Consider the following 14,824-nt stretch of genomic DNA (forward strand, 5'->3'; position numbering starts at 1 on the left):
GGGAGATTATCACCTTGATTATTACAGATGAGGTAGAAAGACATTTTATCTATTTGTACAATGTTTTATTTCTTTCAATACGTTTATCCAAAGTGTCTTACAATATGTGCATTTAACCATGAGGATACAAACCCAGAGCCCAGTACATCGGTTCTGTTTGAAAATCTGTGGTGCTTCCACCTGCTGAACACAGAATAAACTATAAGAACCAGATGGAACATACACAACACATAACATTATTTTACAGTGAGTTTCTTTTCATTAACATGGGAATTGACCCCTTCTTGGAGCCCGCCACTAGTGGCCACCCAGTGAACTGCAGCTTGTCCAAGATGCGCCTCGGCTTAAAGGCAGATTTTTCTTTGTCCATGATGCGCCTCGGCTTAAAGGAAGATTTTTCTTTGTCCTATAATGTGCTATGTTATTCCTTTGATGTTTATTTGTAGTCATTCCTTCTCTCCCTCATTGCTGGACATCTACTCACAAACCACAAGTTTGTTACAGTCACGACAGACGCATCATCTGGTAATTTACCCAACTGTAAGTTCCCTCCTGCTTCTTTTCTTCCACCATCATCATCAAAACCGTATCTTTTCCCAGTGTCAGAAGACAAAGATATAAGGGAATGTCTTTAGTTATTCAGTTATTGATGAGAATTATATTACGTTAATTATTGATATCATTTTTGTATCTAGCTCCCTGTACTATTTGCCAACTTTGTCTTTTGACTTTGCCCACTAAAGATCAAGGGCTAGGTGATATATCAGGAATTATCATGATAAATGACACAATTCATTTTTTTTTTGTAAGTTTATAGGCAGATATTTTTTCTCTCCAGAGTGATGCTCTCTGTTCTATAATGTGCTCTGTTATTCCTTTGACGTTTATTTGTCATCATTCCTTCTCTCCCTCATTGCTGGACATCTACTCACAACCCACCAGTTTGCTACAGTCACGACAGACGCATCATCTGGTAATTTACCCAACTGTAAGTTCCCTCCTGCTTCTCTTTTTCCACCATCATCATCATAACCATATCTTTTTCCAGTGTCAGAAGACAAAGATATAAGGGAATGTCTTTAGTTATTCAATTATTGATGAGAATTATATTACGATAATTATTGATATCATTTTTGTATCTAGCTCCCTGTACTATTTGCCAACTTTGGCTTTTGACTTTGCCCACTAAAGATCAAGGGCTAGGTGATATATCAGGAATTATCATGATAAATGACACAATTCATTTTTTTTTGTAAGTTTATTGGCAGATATTTTTTCTCTCCAGAGTGATGCTCTCTGTTCTATAATGTGCTCTGTTATTCCTTTGACGTTTATTTGTCATCATTCCTTCTCTCCCTCATTGCTGGACATCTACTCACAACCCACCAGTTTGCTACAATCACGACAGACGCATCATCTGGTAATTTACCCAACTGTAAGTTCCCTCCTGCTTCTCTTTTTCCACCATCATCATCATAACCATATCTTTTTCCAGTGTCAGAAGACAAAGATATAAGGGAATGTCTTTAGTTATTCAATTATTGATGAGAATTATATTACGATAATTATTGATATCATTTTTGTATCTAGCTCCCTGTACTATTTGCCAACTTTGGCTTTTGACTTTGCCCACTAAAGATCAAGGGCTAGGTGATATATCAGGAATTATCATGATAAATGACACAATTCATTTTTTTTTGTAAGTTTATTGGCAGATATTTTTTCTCTCCAGAGTGATGCTCTCTGTTCTATAATGTGCTCTGTTATTCCTTTGACGTTTATTTGTCATCATTCCTTCTCTCCCTCATTGCTGGACATCTACTCACAACCCACCAGTTTGCTACAATCACGACAGACGCATCATCTGGTAATTTACCCAACTGTAAGTTCCCTCCTGCTTCTCTTTTTCCACCATCATCATCATAACCATATCTTTTCCCAGTGTCAGAAGACAAAGATATAAGGGAATGTCTTTAGTTATTCAATTATTGATGAGAATTATATTACGATAATTATTGATATGGTTTTTGTGCCTAGCTCCCTGTACTATTTGCTAAACTTTGGCTTTTGACTTTGTCCACTAAAGATCAAGGGCTAGGTGATATATCAGAAACCCAACAGATTGCTACTGAGACGTGACAGACACATCATCAGGTAATTATTCCCTGGTTATTCGTAAAACTTTTTGGAATTGTATATAATGTTATTTAATAGATGTCCATCTGAACTTTGACTTAAACATAAGAAGAATAGTCGTCTAAAAAACTGAACTTGTTTGTACTTTAGATCAAAGCATGGCAGCCTGCAGAAATGAGTCAGCTGTCTCTGGGATCATTCTTAATGTCTTCTGTGTTTCTCTCCCATCTTACCTACAGTTTTTCCAGAGGACTCAGATACAGACTGCTAGGCCCACCATCCCGACAAACACGTCTTCCAAACAGCCTGTCTCACAGACTCCTCTAGCCGTCTACCCCACTAATCAGCCAATCATGAAGCCCATGGCACCCATGCCTTTCCCTTCCCTGCGGGCTGCACAGGTGAAAGAAACACACTGACCTGTTTACAGTTGATGGTTGCTCTCATTCAGGGGTAGGGGAACCTTTTTTTCTATCAAGGGCCATTTCAATATTTAGAATCTCCTTCAAGGGCCATGCTAAATATTGATCACATATCACCCTAGCCTTTCTCTCTTTTTCTATCTATTTTCGACCCTTTTATTTTTGTATCTACCCATTCTTCCGACCTTGGTCTTCATTCTCTCTGGCTCCCCCCTGTCTTTTTCTTTAAAAGATATTGAGTCATGGTAATAATACTGTTTTTCCCTTTTTTCCTGTGTTAAGCTTAAAAACCTTGGGGCCCGGCGACCACCACCCAGGAAGATCATCATGGGCCTGTCTTTGCACGACGATGTTCAGCTGAAGAAATCAGAGAATGCCTGGAAACCAGGCATGAAGAGGGAAAGCCTCCCAGCGGAACCAGAGTCCAACAAAACACAGGTACGACCAAATATACACAATCTGAAATCCACAAAGCAGTGGGCATATATAGAAATGACATATACAGAGTTTTCTGATAATAAATGTTAGTCTGCGTGATTGAAGATTTTCAAAGTATTGGGAATTCCAGTAAAAATGTTGTTTAAATCTGTAAATATAGGAAATCATTGCGAGTATTTAATTTCCGTATTACTAGTAGCTTTACAACAGGAGTAGTTTTTCATGTGGAGTGAGAGATTGGTGTTTGTGATCGATGACCTCAGAGTTTAAGTACCTGTTATGACCTACTCCCTCAGGACCTGTTCAAGAAGGTCCGCAGCATCCTAAACAAGCTGACGCCGGAGAAGTTCAGCCAGCTGGTGAAGCAGGTCTGGGACCTGACCATCGACACTGAGGAGCGGCTCAAAGGAGTCATCGACCTGGTGTTTGAAAAGGCCATCGACGAGCCCAGCTTCTCGGTGGCCTACGGGAAAATGTGCCGCTGCCTCGCCACGGTAAGCTGGTCGCTTAGTTGAGCAGAGAAGTGTGTCGACTTTGGAACGAGAGAGTCTTGTGTTTGCAATGTAATTGTTTGAATTGGATTTGGAGAAGTACTTAAATATAGCTTTTTCGTAAACTGCCGCATTCATCAGATGCAAAAACACGATGGAGGAATTAAGTGTAATCTTTAAACCATCTATTGGAGGGGTGTGCACACTGTGTCTCAATATATAGTCAACAATTTGCTAAATGTTTATGCAGCAAATGGATCAATTGGTTCATATTCAGCTCTGCCTTGATGCAGAATAATGCTGTGAAAAGCAACACAATTCAGTACAATGTGATGATGAGGTTTTATTGTTTTGATGCCTCTAGAGTGTACACCAGACGACACTATTTATTAAGGAGTTTGAAAATCAGTCACAAATAATCCTTTAAAACACAATTTATTAAACGTGCATATCCTTAATTATAGACACTATTAACAAGAGTTCTAGAGAAACTATTACATTTTCTGTCTTCCATCATTTGATAACATAACCTTAAAACTATATCACTCATTAAAATCTAAATAATCCAGATACGAAAATATTAATGTGCGAAATATAAAAAGAAATGTTAAACCGCTGAAAGCTTTTTTCACGGTTAGTTCATTACTTATTTTATTCTAATGCTTATGTTCTCTACTGAATTCATTCCACTTACTTTTCATGTGCAGCTCAAAGTGCCCATCACTGACGCTCCCAACAACACAGTGAACTTTCAAAAGCTGCTGCTAAGCCGCTGCCAGAAGGAATTTGAGAAAGACAAGGGGGATGATGTGGTGTTTGAGAGGAAGCAGAAGGAGCTGGACTCTGCTGCATCGGTAAGTGTGACACCGGATCTTTACCAAAACATGTTTTAGTTTCTGTTTCAACTCTGTTCAAGAGGTTTGTTTCCTTGGTCCCATTAGACGGATCGTGACCGACTTCAGGTAGAGCTGCAGGAGGCCAAGGACATTGCCCGGCGGCGATCCATCAGCAACATAAAGTTCATTGGTGAACTGTTCAAGCTAAAGATGCTAACGGAGGCCATCATGCATGACTGCGTGGTGAAGCTGCTGGGGAACCACGACGAAGATTCCCTGGAGTGTCTCTGCAGACTGCTCACCACCATCGGCAAGGACTTTGATTTAGTGAAGGCCAAGGTGAGCTGATGGTTGTACATTTTACATAAATCTTAAATTTCTTTTATTACGGTCTTAGAAAGGTCTGAGGGGCTACAGATTGAAAACTTTGAATATAATCTACAGGATAATATGCGGCTTGTTTCCCTTTCAAATTAAATATTAAGAGAAATGCATTGTTTGCAGGGATGAAGATATGATGAGAACTTTTTGTCAGCAGTGTTTTTGACATTAGGGCAGCCAAAGATCAGTTCATGTCTCTGCTTTCATCCCACTAAGATGTTTTCTTCTGGAAATGTCAAATAAGTGATTTAGTAGGTGATTCTGATTTACAATCCCACAGCAGCTGCTTACAAGTAGGTTGTGGTCGTTTCCTCAGCACGGAAGCTTTACGGCTTTTACGGCTGTTGATGAAATGTTCCTGTTTCATCTCAAGCGGTCAGGACTGTTCCAAGTGATAAACTGGACAATTGGTCAACTCTGTAGAATAATAGTATCTGCAACCTGCTGTCTGGTAGATTGAATGGAGACATGCTGAACATGACTTTCATGTCTCAAATTAACCATCTCTCTCCCTCTGTGTCTCACCAGCCTCGGATGGATCACTATTTTAAGCAGATGGAAAAAATCATCAGAGAGGGGAAGACGTCTTCACGGACAAGGTTCATGTTGCAGGATACCATAGACCTGAGATTGGTGAGTTGGTCTTCGTGATTTTTCTTTCATTTGCACAGTTGTAAAGAGTCCAAGAATCAAATTCTTAACCGTAAGATGCATTTTACCAGAGAGATTTATTTCATCGATCTCTCTGATGACCAGGAACAATATACAATATATTCTGGTCATATTCTGTTTAATGAATATCTACACTGCTGTTGTTAAGGAGATCTAATGCTTTTTAGAAGGACTGATATAGATAGATACATAGATAATGGCGAAGAAATGTAAGAAAATTCCATAGAAACAACGAACAGGGAAAAATGGTTGAAACCTGATGAATACGTGATAACTATTGATCTTTAATGAATTCATCAGTGTGTCCCCAGTCATTATAATTTTCCTCTGTGATTGACTGAGCTAAGACATCTGTTTAACACTACAGAATCTGTCTGATTCAGGTTTGAAGTCATTGTTGTTCTGTACATTTGTTTTTCTTCAGCACAAATGGGTGTCAAGAAGAGCCAACCAGGGTCCAAAGACAATTGATCAGATCCACGAGGAGGCAAAGCTTGAAGAGGAAGAGGAGCAGAGAAAAGTGCAGCAGCAACTGTACTTCAAGGACACCAGGAGACGGCCAGGTCAGGCCTGCAGTCTAAATCCTCTTTAAGGTTTAGAATTACATTGGCACAGCTATAGTGACTCAGGAAGACAGGCTGTAGACTTCCTGTCCCTATAGCCTGCAGAGATGCTATTGTGCCCAACAGCAGACAGAAAGCCCCCTAGCTCCCTCCCATCTGCTAGCTGACCTATAATATTTCATCTTGTAACGCAGCATGCCACTAAAACAGTCAGAAATGTCACTCTGTCTGCCACTTTCACAGCCGTTTGACTCCACTGTATTTCCTGTGAACTAATCTTAAACCTGTATTTCCCTGTTTGTTTCTTGTTTTTTTGTTTGGGTGTGTCTCCACAGATCCAAGGGAGCAGAGAGAGCAGAGAGAGCAGAGGGCGCAGAGGGAGCAGAGAGAGCAGAGACAGCAGAGAGAGCAGAGACAGCAGAGAGAGCAGAGAGAGCAGAGACAGCAGAGAGAGCAGAGGGATCAGAGGGAGCAGAGGGATCAGAGGGAGCAGAGAGAGCAGAGAGATCCGCAAGTACAGGGAGAGGAGACCTGGAACACTGTGCCCATGAGGAAGAATGGCAGGACCATCGACCCCAACAAGATCCCAAAGATCTCCAAGGTGAGACGAGCTTTCCGAGGCTTCGACACAGATCTTACCATTTTACCTTTTTCTTACCTTCTACTGTGAGGTTTGTACAAATGCACTGCTACAGGAGACATGAAGCTGCTATTTCCTTTCTGTCCCTCATAGTTGATTTGCTCATATCTCTACATTGGAATCACAAAAACAATGACAAACAATTACCATTCAGTAACTGGTCGTGTTCCATGGAAACTTAAGCCGTTGTCAGGCGTGACCTCCGGGTAAAATCTGGAGAATTGGCTACAGACTTTAAATATTTAAATAACTTAACTAATTTTGATTTAATGATAGTTTGATCTGAGAGATTTGAAATTTGAATTTGAATTAAAGCTGGAACCTAAAGCAGAGTCAGGACTTGTTAAGTTTCTCTTGTATAATCAGAAATATGTAATATTTTATGATTCATACAGATATTGGTAAACAAGTTTCTTAGATTTTCTACTTATTACTGATAAAAGATTCATAACAGGGGCATTTGTGTCGATTTGTTCCTGCTTCTCCCTTACGCCCACGATTTCAATATACAATATACATAATGATTTGTATAATGAGTTTAATAATGTAAAACAATTTCAAAACAAGAGAAGCTGAATAAAGTATATTTTGTGAAATCAGCAGTGACCTCTGAGTAGAAACTGATCACAGACAACGTGAAAAGTTGTAAGGCTCATTTTTTGGTGCCTGATGGTCTGTTTCTCTTTCTGCAGATGGACGAGAAGATCCAGCTGGGCCCCCGGGCTCAAGTCACATGGGTGAAGGGCAGCGGTGGAGGAGCCAAGGCCAGTGACTCAGGTGAGGTCACACCACATGACTTTTAAAGCTGTCGGATCACTGTGCAGTTCACACTACATGACCTGCTGATCAGGAGTCTTGTAACTGTTTGGAGTTCATACTACACTTAACGATGGAAGGGTGTCACACACTTCACAATGTTACGACTGTTCCGCTCTGTTTAGCTGTAGTTGTCACTGATTCATCTAAGATATTAAGCCTGTTAAAAATCTGGGAGTGTGATAGTCTTTCATATCTATTACATTTTACGAGAATTTCCTTCATTATGTTCTTAAAAAGGTTTTAAAATGTAACTTGATGAAACCCTGATATAAAACTGTAACTTACAATATATCCTGTATACAGGGTCAGGTGACGTATCTTCCTCTTAATGACTGGACCTTGACTCTGATCATCCACAATCGTTATTTTTCACTTATCTTTCTTATGATTTCATCTCTGTAGCAGAACTTTCACGCACAGCGGTCCTCAACCGCTTCTCGGTGCTGCAGTTCGACCCCTCACCTCAACCCTCCACCACTCCTCCACAGAACCCAGACTTCGACGCCGGGACAACTCACGGAAGGTATGAGATGACAACGCTGTCTGATTTGAAAGATCCTGTTGGTGTTAGGTTTCTCTGAAACATGAGGAGAGTGTCTCTGCGATCCTGATATTTATCTCTCCTGCTATCAGGATATTTATAACTCTGATTAACTAGTTTCCATTGACTTAAAAAATAAATCAGTTTTGTTATTAGGGTTTTGTTTCCTCTCTGTTTATGGCAGTGATAATAATTTGTAGTAGTTTCCAAATTGGTTAGAAAGCTTTATGTTCATTTACACTGACATCCTTCCTGACTCTTTGTTTATCCGTTCCCCACCAGTCGTAGCTGTACAGAAAAAAAGCGCAGCAACAAGCCACTGATCTCTGCACCGAATGTCACCGAGATCGAATCTGAGCCAGAGCGTAGCAGAGTCCGAGAGCCTGGTGAGACACACGTTGCTGCCCAACTCCGGAGTGACAAGACAATAACACTGACACATTCACTCTGTGCCATTAATCACACTGTTGTGACTGTGGTTGTTTATTTGCATCGACAGTGAAACCTGAGCCTGTCCAGACGATGGAGGAACCTGCTCGGTCTGAGGAGGAGATCAAGAGGAAGTGCAAGTCCATCATCAACGAGTTCCTGCACCTTAAAGATTTCAAGGTGCTGAGATCCAGTCAACTGATAACTGATTTTTTTCATTTCAATTTCATAGAATAAACCTTCTTAAAGGGAAAAATTTAAGTATAAGTCTTGAACATGTGTCTTTGTTTTGTTGCAGGAGGCTGTCCAGTGTGTGGTGGAACTTGATCTGGGCTCTCAGTTGCACATCTTCGTACGCGTGGGGGTGGAGTCGACTCTGGAGCGCAGTCAGATCACACGGGACCACTTGGGCCAGCTCCTCTTCCAGCTGGCGCAGAAGGGAATCCTGCCCAAACCCCAGTTCTACAAAGGGTCAGTTCCCCTGCTCAGTTCTACTTAGGGTTGCAAAATTCCGGGAATATTAAAAGCTGGAAACTTTCCATGGGAATATACAATAATATACGGGAATATACGGGATAAACTGGAAATTGTGTGGCTAATTTATACTAACTGTATTTACCTTGTCATATACAGACATAAATATAAACATTTTGTTTTGTCATAGGCTGATTTGAGCCCTGAGGAAACTTTTGGCACTTGACTATATGCTTCTGCATCTGTGTGTCATTCTTAACAGAGGTCTTTGCATAGTATTTGCAAATGTACACAGCCTTTCCTTCTACATTGGCTGGGGTGAAATAAAAAGATTTATTTGATGTTGTCCAGCCATTTATCTTCCTGCTAATTATTTTCAAAACATGTCGATACCAAAATAAGCGAGAATGACGGTCAATTTTCCGTGGTTTTGGGTTTTCTGAAAGACCATGTTGTCGTTCTTTTATTTCTTTGGGGAACATGTAAACATTTTCTGCTTCTTAACTTACTGAATTTATATTGACTATGTTTTTCGGAGCGGCTCTTTTTCCTAACCACAACGTCCTTGTTTCTTTTCCCAGGTTTGCAGACACGCTGGAGCAAGCGGACGACATGGCCATCGACGTTCCCCACATCTGGCTGTACCTGGCCGAGCTGCTCAGCCCTGTGCTGAAGGAGGGGGGCTTCTCTATGAGAGAGCTCTTTAGGTACGAGACCATAAACGTGTTGACTGTGATGAACTCTGCTCTAAACTAAGCTGTGTATGAAGTAAAGATCTGCTCAGACCTTCAAGATTTATTTAAATTTCTGTCATGTTCTGCTTGTTCACAGTGAATTAAGCAAACCTTTGCTTCCTGTGGGAAAAGCTGGGATCTTGATCTCTGAAATACTGCTCATACTATGCAAACAAATGGTAAGAAGCACTTCAGTCTGTTCTTCACTCTTTTTTCCTGGTACCTGTTCTCATTATGAAGCAGGTGGATTATAACCAGTGACTCAGCTGTAGATATAATTTAAATACACATAGATTATTGACTTGTATACAATCTATATTGAAATATTTTACTGTTGCACTGCACTGGAGTTCACTGTAGCATTTTTTTTGTATTATTCATTCGGTGTTATTATAATGATTCTGTTATAATTATTATAAACCAGTAAAATGAAAAATCTCATTGAAATCAACTAGGCTGATTTGATCTTTTGATTTAAAGCAAATATTTTCTAATTCATTAAGTAAGTTTATGAATGAAATATTTCTCCCTGCTGTAAATTAGACATAATAGAAAAGACATTTCAGAGCATAGGTTTGTGACGTTGTCCGGTCTCGTGTCCACAGGGCCATCGTACTGTGGCTTCTCTGTGGGAAGAATCCGGCCTCAACTGGACTCACCTTCTGCCGGAGGAAGAGGACGTCCAGGCTTTCATCTCACAACAGGTCAGTGATGAAGGTCAACACTCATCAAGGCTCAAGAAATATCAATGGCGGGAAACCCTCTGTTACCATCTATCAGCTGTTTGAAGACTTTTTAACTAATTGAGACAAATAAGAACTTTCTAATGTTTTTTGTATTGTTTCCACGCCGTCCTTCTCTTCTATACTTCCTCACCATATCAATGTTGTCTCCACTCGAACAGAAACTCCATTTTCTTCAGCCACAGAGTCCGAATGTCTCAGAGCACAAACCTGAGCCAGAGGGCAGCAGTGTCCGAGAGCCTGGTGAGACACACGTCACTGTCCAACACCGGACAGACAGGACGACAATACTGACACATTCACTCTCTGCCATTAATCACACTGTTGTGACTGTGGTTGTTTATTTCTCATGTTAAAGGAGATATGACCAGTCAAAGTCAGATTACCCCTAAATAATCATCTTGGAAAGCCCATATCTCCATTAATTAAGATCTGTGATATGACAAATTTCAGTTCCATGTGTTTCTCATGTGACCAAATCAGCACATTCAATTTAATTAAGATCTGTAACTGTTTGGCCCATTTCACATTACTTATATGTGAAGAACTATTAAGTGTAAATATTACCTTTTGCTGATTGAATTCTGAAGACATGTATTCATCTGTACTTTTCCTTCTTCCAGAGGATGCGCCAAACATGCAGGCCAACCCACCTGAAGCGGCCAACTCAAGTGAGCTTCCCTCAGCCAAGGAACCAGCCTCTTCTCACTTGTCCTCAGTCGAGGAGCTGAAACCCTCTTTGGTGCTACCTCAGACTCTGAACACAGACAAGCCTCTCTTAGACGCCCCTAGAACTCTGGCTGCCTTGTCTGGAGCAGCCCCCACGGCTTTGAACAGCCTTGCAGAGTCAGAGACTGAGCTGGAGACAGCCGCCGTTGAGCCTTCTCTCATGCCCCCCGCTTCACTACAGCCCCAAGCCTCTAGTCCTGCTTACAGAGAGGCCGCCTCTGAAACTTTGCCTGCTGACACCACTCCTCAACAGAACCCCAACTTCGATGCCGGGACAACTCTGGGAAGGTATGAGATGACAACGCTGTCTGATTTGAAAGATCCTGTTGGTGTTAGGTTTCTCTGAAGCATGAGGAGAGTGTCTGTGATTCTGATATTTATCTCTCCTGCTAGCAGGATATTTATAACTCTGATTAACTAGTTTCCTTTGACTTAAAAAAATCCGTTTTGTTATTAGGGTTTTATTTGGCTTCTGTTTAGGTCACTGATAATAATTTGTAGTATCTTCCAAATTGGTTGAAAAGCTTGATGTTCAGAGTTTCTCATTTACACTGACATCCTTCCTGACTCTTTGTTTATTCGTCCCCCACCACTCGTAGCCGTACAGGCAGGAAGCGCAGGAAGAACAGAAAGCGCAGCGCAAAGCCGCTGAGCTCTGCACCGTCTCAGCCTGATCTGTACACCAGGGGAAGCAGCTCAAAGGAGCTGCTGGAGAGTCCAACCCCGGAGGAGCCGCCAAGAGACAGCGAGCCAGAGGGAGCTGTGCCTAGGAGACCGAATGTCTCTGAGCACAAACCTGAGCCAGAGGGCAGCAGTGTCCGAGAGCCTGGTGAGACGCACGTCGCTGTCCAACACCGGACAGACAGGACGATAATACTGACACATTCACTCTCTGCCATTAATCACACTGTTGTGATTGTGGTTGTTTATTTCTCATGTTAAAGGAGATATGACCAGTCAAAGTCAGATTACCCCTAAATAATCATCTTGGAAAGCCCATATCTTCATTAGATAAGATCTGTGATATGACACATTTCAGTTCCATGTGTTTCTCATGTGACCAAATCAGCACATTCAATTTAATTAAGATCTGTAACTGTTTGGCCCATTTCACATTACTTATATGTGAAGAACTGTTAAGTGTAAATATTACCTTTTGCTGATTGAATTCTGAAGACATGTATTAATCTGTACTTTTCCTTCTTCCAGATGATGCGCCAAAACAGCAGGCCAACCCACCTGAAGCGGCCAACTCAAGTGAGCTTCCCTCAGCCAAGGAACCAGCCTCTTCTCACTTGTCCTCAGTCGAGGAGCTGAAACCCTCTTTGGTGCTACCTCAGACTCTGAACACAGACAAGCCTCTCTTAGACGCCCCTAGAACTCTGGCTGCCTTGTCTGGAGCAGCCCCCACGGCTTTGAACAGCCTTGCAGAGTCAGAGACTGAGCTGGAGACAGCCGCCGTTGAGCCTTCTCTCATGCCCCCCGCTTCACTACAGCCCCAAGCCTCTAGTCCTGCTTACAGAGAGGCCGCCTCTGAAACTTTGCCTGCTGACACCACTCCTCTACAGAACCCAGACATCGAAGCCAGGACAACTCTGGGAAGGTATGAGATGACAACGCTGTCTGATTTGAAAGATCCTGTTGGTGTTAGGTTTCTCTGAAGCATGAGGAGAGTGTCTGTGATTCTGATATTTATCTCTCCTGCTAGCAGGATATTTATAACTCTGATTAACTAGTTTCCATTGACTTAAAAAATATGCTTATGTTTTTTTTATTCGTCCCCCACCACTTGTAGCCGTACAGGCAGGAAGCGCAGGAAGAACAGAAAGCGCAGCGCAAAGCCGCTGAGCTCTGCATCGTCTCAGCCGGATCTCTTCACCGGGGGAAGCAGCTCAAAGGAGCTGCTGGAGAGTCCGACCCCGGAGGAGCCGCCAAGAGACAGCGAGCCAGACGGAGCCGTGCCTAGGAGACCGAATGTCTCTGAGGAAGAATCTGAGCCAGAGGGCAGCAGTGTCTCTAGTCCTGCTTACAGAGAGCCCGCCTCTGAAACTTTGCCTTCTGACACCACTCCTCAACAGGACCCCAACTTCGAAGCCAAATGTGTGAAGGTACGAAAAGTGAAATCAACCAGTCTCTGCGAGTTAGTAGTAAAAATCCTGAAGGGCAGACAGAGTGGGGCTAAGTTACACCTTGTTGTAAAGTAACTGAATATAATTATATTTCGGACCTTGAAGCTAATGTTGGTCCACGACTGTTGGTAAGATCTCATCAATACAATTCCTGGATCCACCTGTGCTCCAAAATTTTACGGTTTCCTCCCTGGGTCCACAAATATTCATCGAAATCATTTCAGTAGCTTTTGATGAATCCTGCTGACAAACTGACTAAACAAATGAAAACATAAGCTCCAGTTCTAGACCAGAAATCCGTTAGTTACACATCTACATACTTTGAACTCTGTGTTTACTGCTCTTCAGTGTCATCACTTCTGAGCTGATTCTTGTGAATTTGACAGACGCTGTGTTTTTACTCCTCCTCCTCCTCTGATCTCTCTGTTTCTCAGGAGAACCTGGCTGAATCTCACCTGAGCTCGTCTCCCTACCTGAGGGCGTTGATGACGGCTGTCTGTAAGGCAGCAGTGAAAAGTAAGCTCTCCACCAGCCGGAGCAAAGACTCCTCTGCTCAAATCGCACCGCTGATTACAATATTTATTGTCTGCCGAGCGAATGAATTTAATCTGCCTCCTTCTTCACTGTGCAGATAACACCAACTGTCGAGTGCACACGGCCCTCATTCAAAAGAGATTACCTGTATTGATCCAGTACCGGAACTCAGAGAGTGAGCGACAGCTGCATGCTCTTCAGGAACTTCAGTCGCTGATCGTCGCCCTCGATCATCCTCCAAGTAAGTTCTGCGTCAGAGTTCACTCCAAATGAAACTCACACATCATCCCTTTTCTTTGTTTCTTAAGAATAAACTGTGTAACAAGTTCTCAGTTGTGATCCAACCAGTGGAACAGTTCAATCTCACTACAAGGTCCATTTAGTAGCTTTTCTGGAGCTTTAGTTCTTGTCACATGATTCTCATCAGCAGAAGAACTTCGCCTTGTGATATGGAATTGGAGATTTTCATATTTCCGTCTATTTTTTAAGGACATTTGAAAAGTTTGGATTAAAACTTTGAATCTCAAATTTTTTCTGCACTGACATTAACTTGATTTGTTCATTTGAGGAACATCACTCCAAATAACTTTTGCCAAACACAATGCCGTCTTCAGTTATTTCTAATACATCAATTTTTGGTTTCTTATCTAGATACAAATCCCATTACTTGAATTGATAACATTAGGAATTGGTCTCACCTCACAGAAAAATGAGATTTATTTCAGTTTCGTCACAGCTGAAACGATGACTGACATGTATTTGTTCTCCAGACCTCCTCCAGATATTCTTCGAGTGTATGTACGAAGAGGACACATTCTGCAAGTCGGGGACGAGAAAAGACCCGGCTAATCAGCTGGATAAGGGCGTGGCCCTGAAGACCGTCACAGCCTTCTTCACCTGGCTTCGGGAGGCGGAGTCAGAAGACAATTGACGAGATTGGATTCCGAACTCGTCAATTTGGAATTTTTCTTTTTCTTTTGCAACGTTCCGCACTTTTTAATTTATTAATAATAAAAGGAAGTTAAAAATGCTCGTTCTCATGATTAGTTCTTTCCATGGTTTGGTGCTTAAAGGGGATACGACTCAGTGTGTGTGTGTGTGTGTGTCTGTGTG

The 14,824-nt window shown here is 41.8% G+C and overlaps 1 protein-coding gene across 2 annotated transcripts; it reads left to right on the forward strand.

Annotated features, from left to right (window-relative positions):
* The first annotated feature begins 1,530 nt into the window (after positions 1–1,530).
* Positions 1,531–14,787, forward strand: LOC128440430 (eukaryotic translation initiation factor 4 gamma 3). Of its 2 annotated transcripts, none has more exons than XM_053423131.1 (26): positions 1,531–1,882; positions 2,087–2,154; positions 2,376–2,537; positions 2,841–2,996; positions 3,293–3,490; positions 4,195–4,341; positions 4,429–4,662; positions 5,233–5,337; positions 5,801–5,939; positions 6,275–6,540; positions 7,272–7,356; positions 7,804–7,921; positions 8,222–8,325; positions 8,439–8,548; positions 8,667–8,839; positions 9,424–9,549; positions 9,674–9,755; positions 10,182–10,280; positions 10,481–10,562; positions 10,943–11,336; positions 11,648–11,877; positions 12,258–12,651; positions 12,844–13,156; positions 13,612–13,693; positions 13,809–13,952; positions 14,482–14,787. In XM_053423131.1, exons 3-26 carry the CDS (start codon positions 2,490–2,492, stop codon positions 14,640–14,642), a joined length of 3,990 nt encoding a protein of 1,329 aa, XP_053279106.1. In that variant the 5' UTR covers positions 1,531–1,882; positions 2,087–2,154; positions 2,376–2,489; the 3' UTR covers positions 14,643–14,787. The 2 variants fall into 2 exon arrangements, with proteins under 2 accessions (XP_053279106.1, XP_053279105.1); XM_053423130.1 differs by having other exon boundaries at positions 7,801–7,921; positions 14,482–14,786.
* The last annotated feature ends 37 nt before the right edge of the window (positions 14,788–14,824 follow it).

This window comes from Pleuronectes platessa, chromosome 5 (genome assembly GCF_947347685.1).
Source record: "Pleuronectes platessa chromosome 5, fPlePla1.1, whole genome shotgun sequence".
Taxonomy (NCBI): Eukaryota; Metazoa; Chordata; class Actinopteri; order Pleuronectiformes; family Pleuronectidae; genus Pleuronectes; species Pleuronectes platessa.

Excerpts from the sequence above, each read along its gene's own strand:
- LOC128440430 (XM_053423130.1), top strand. The coding sequence starts at position 2,490 with ATGAAGCCCATGGCACCCATGCCTTTCCCTTCCCTGCGGGCTGCACAG. Across the intron at positions 5,940-6,274 it reads GGACACCAGGAGACGGCCAG|ATCCAAGGGAGCAGAGAGAG; the intron begins GTCAGGCCTGCA and ends GTGTCTCCACAG. Across the intron at positions 13,694-13,808 it reads CTGTAAGGCAGCAGTGAAAA|ATAACACCAACTGTCGAGTG; the intron begins GTAAGCTCTCCA and ends TTCACTGTGCAG.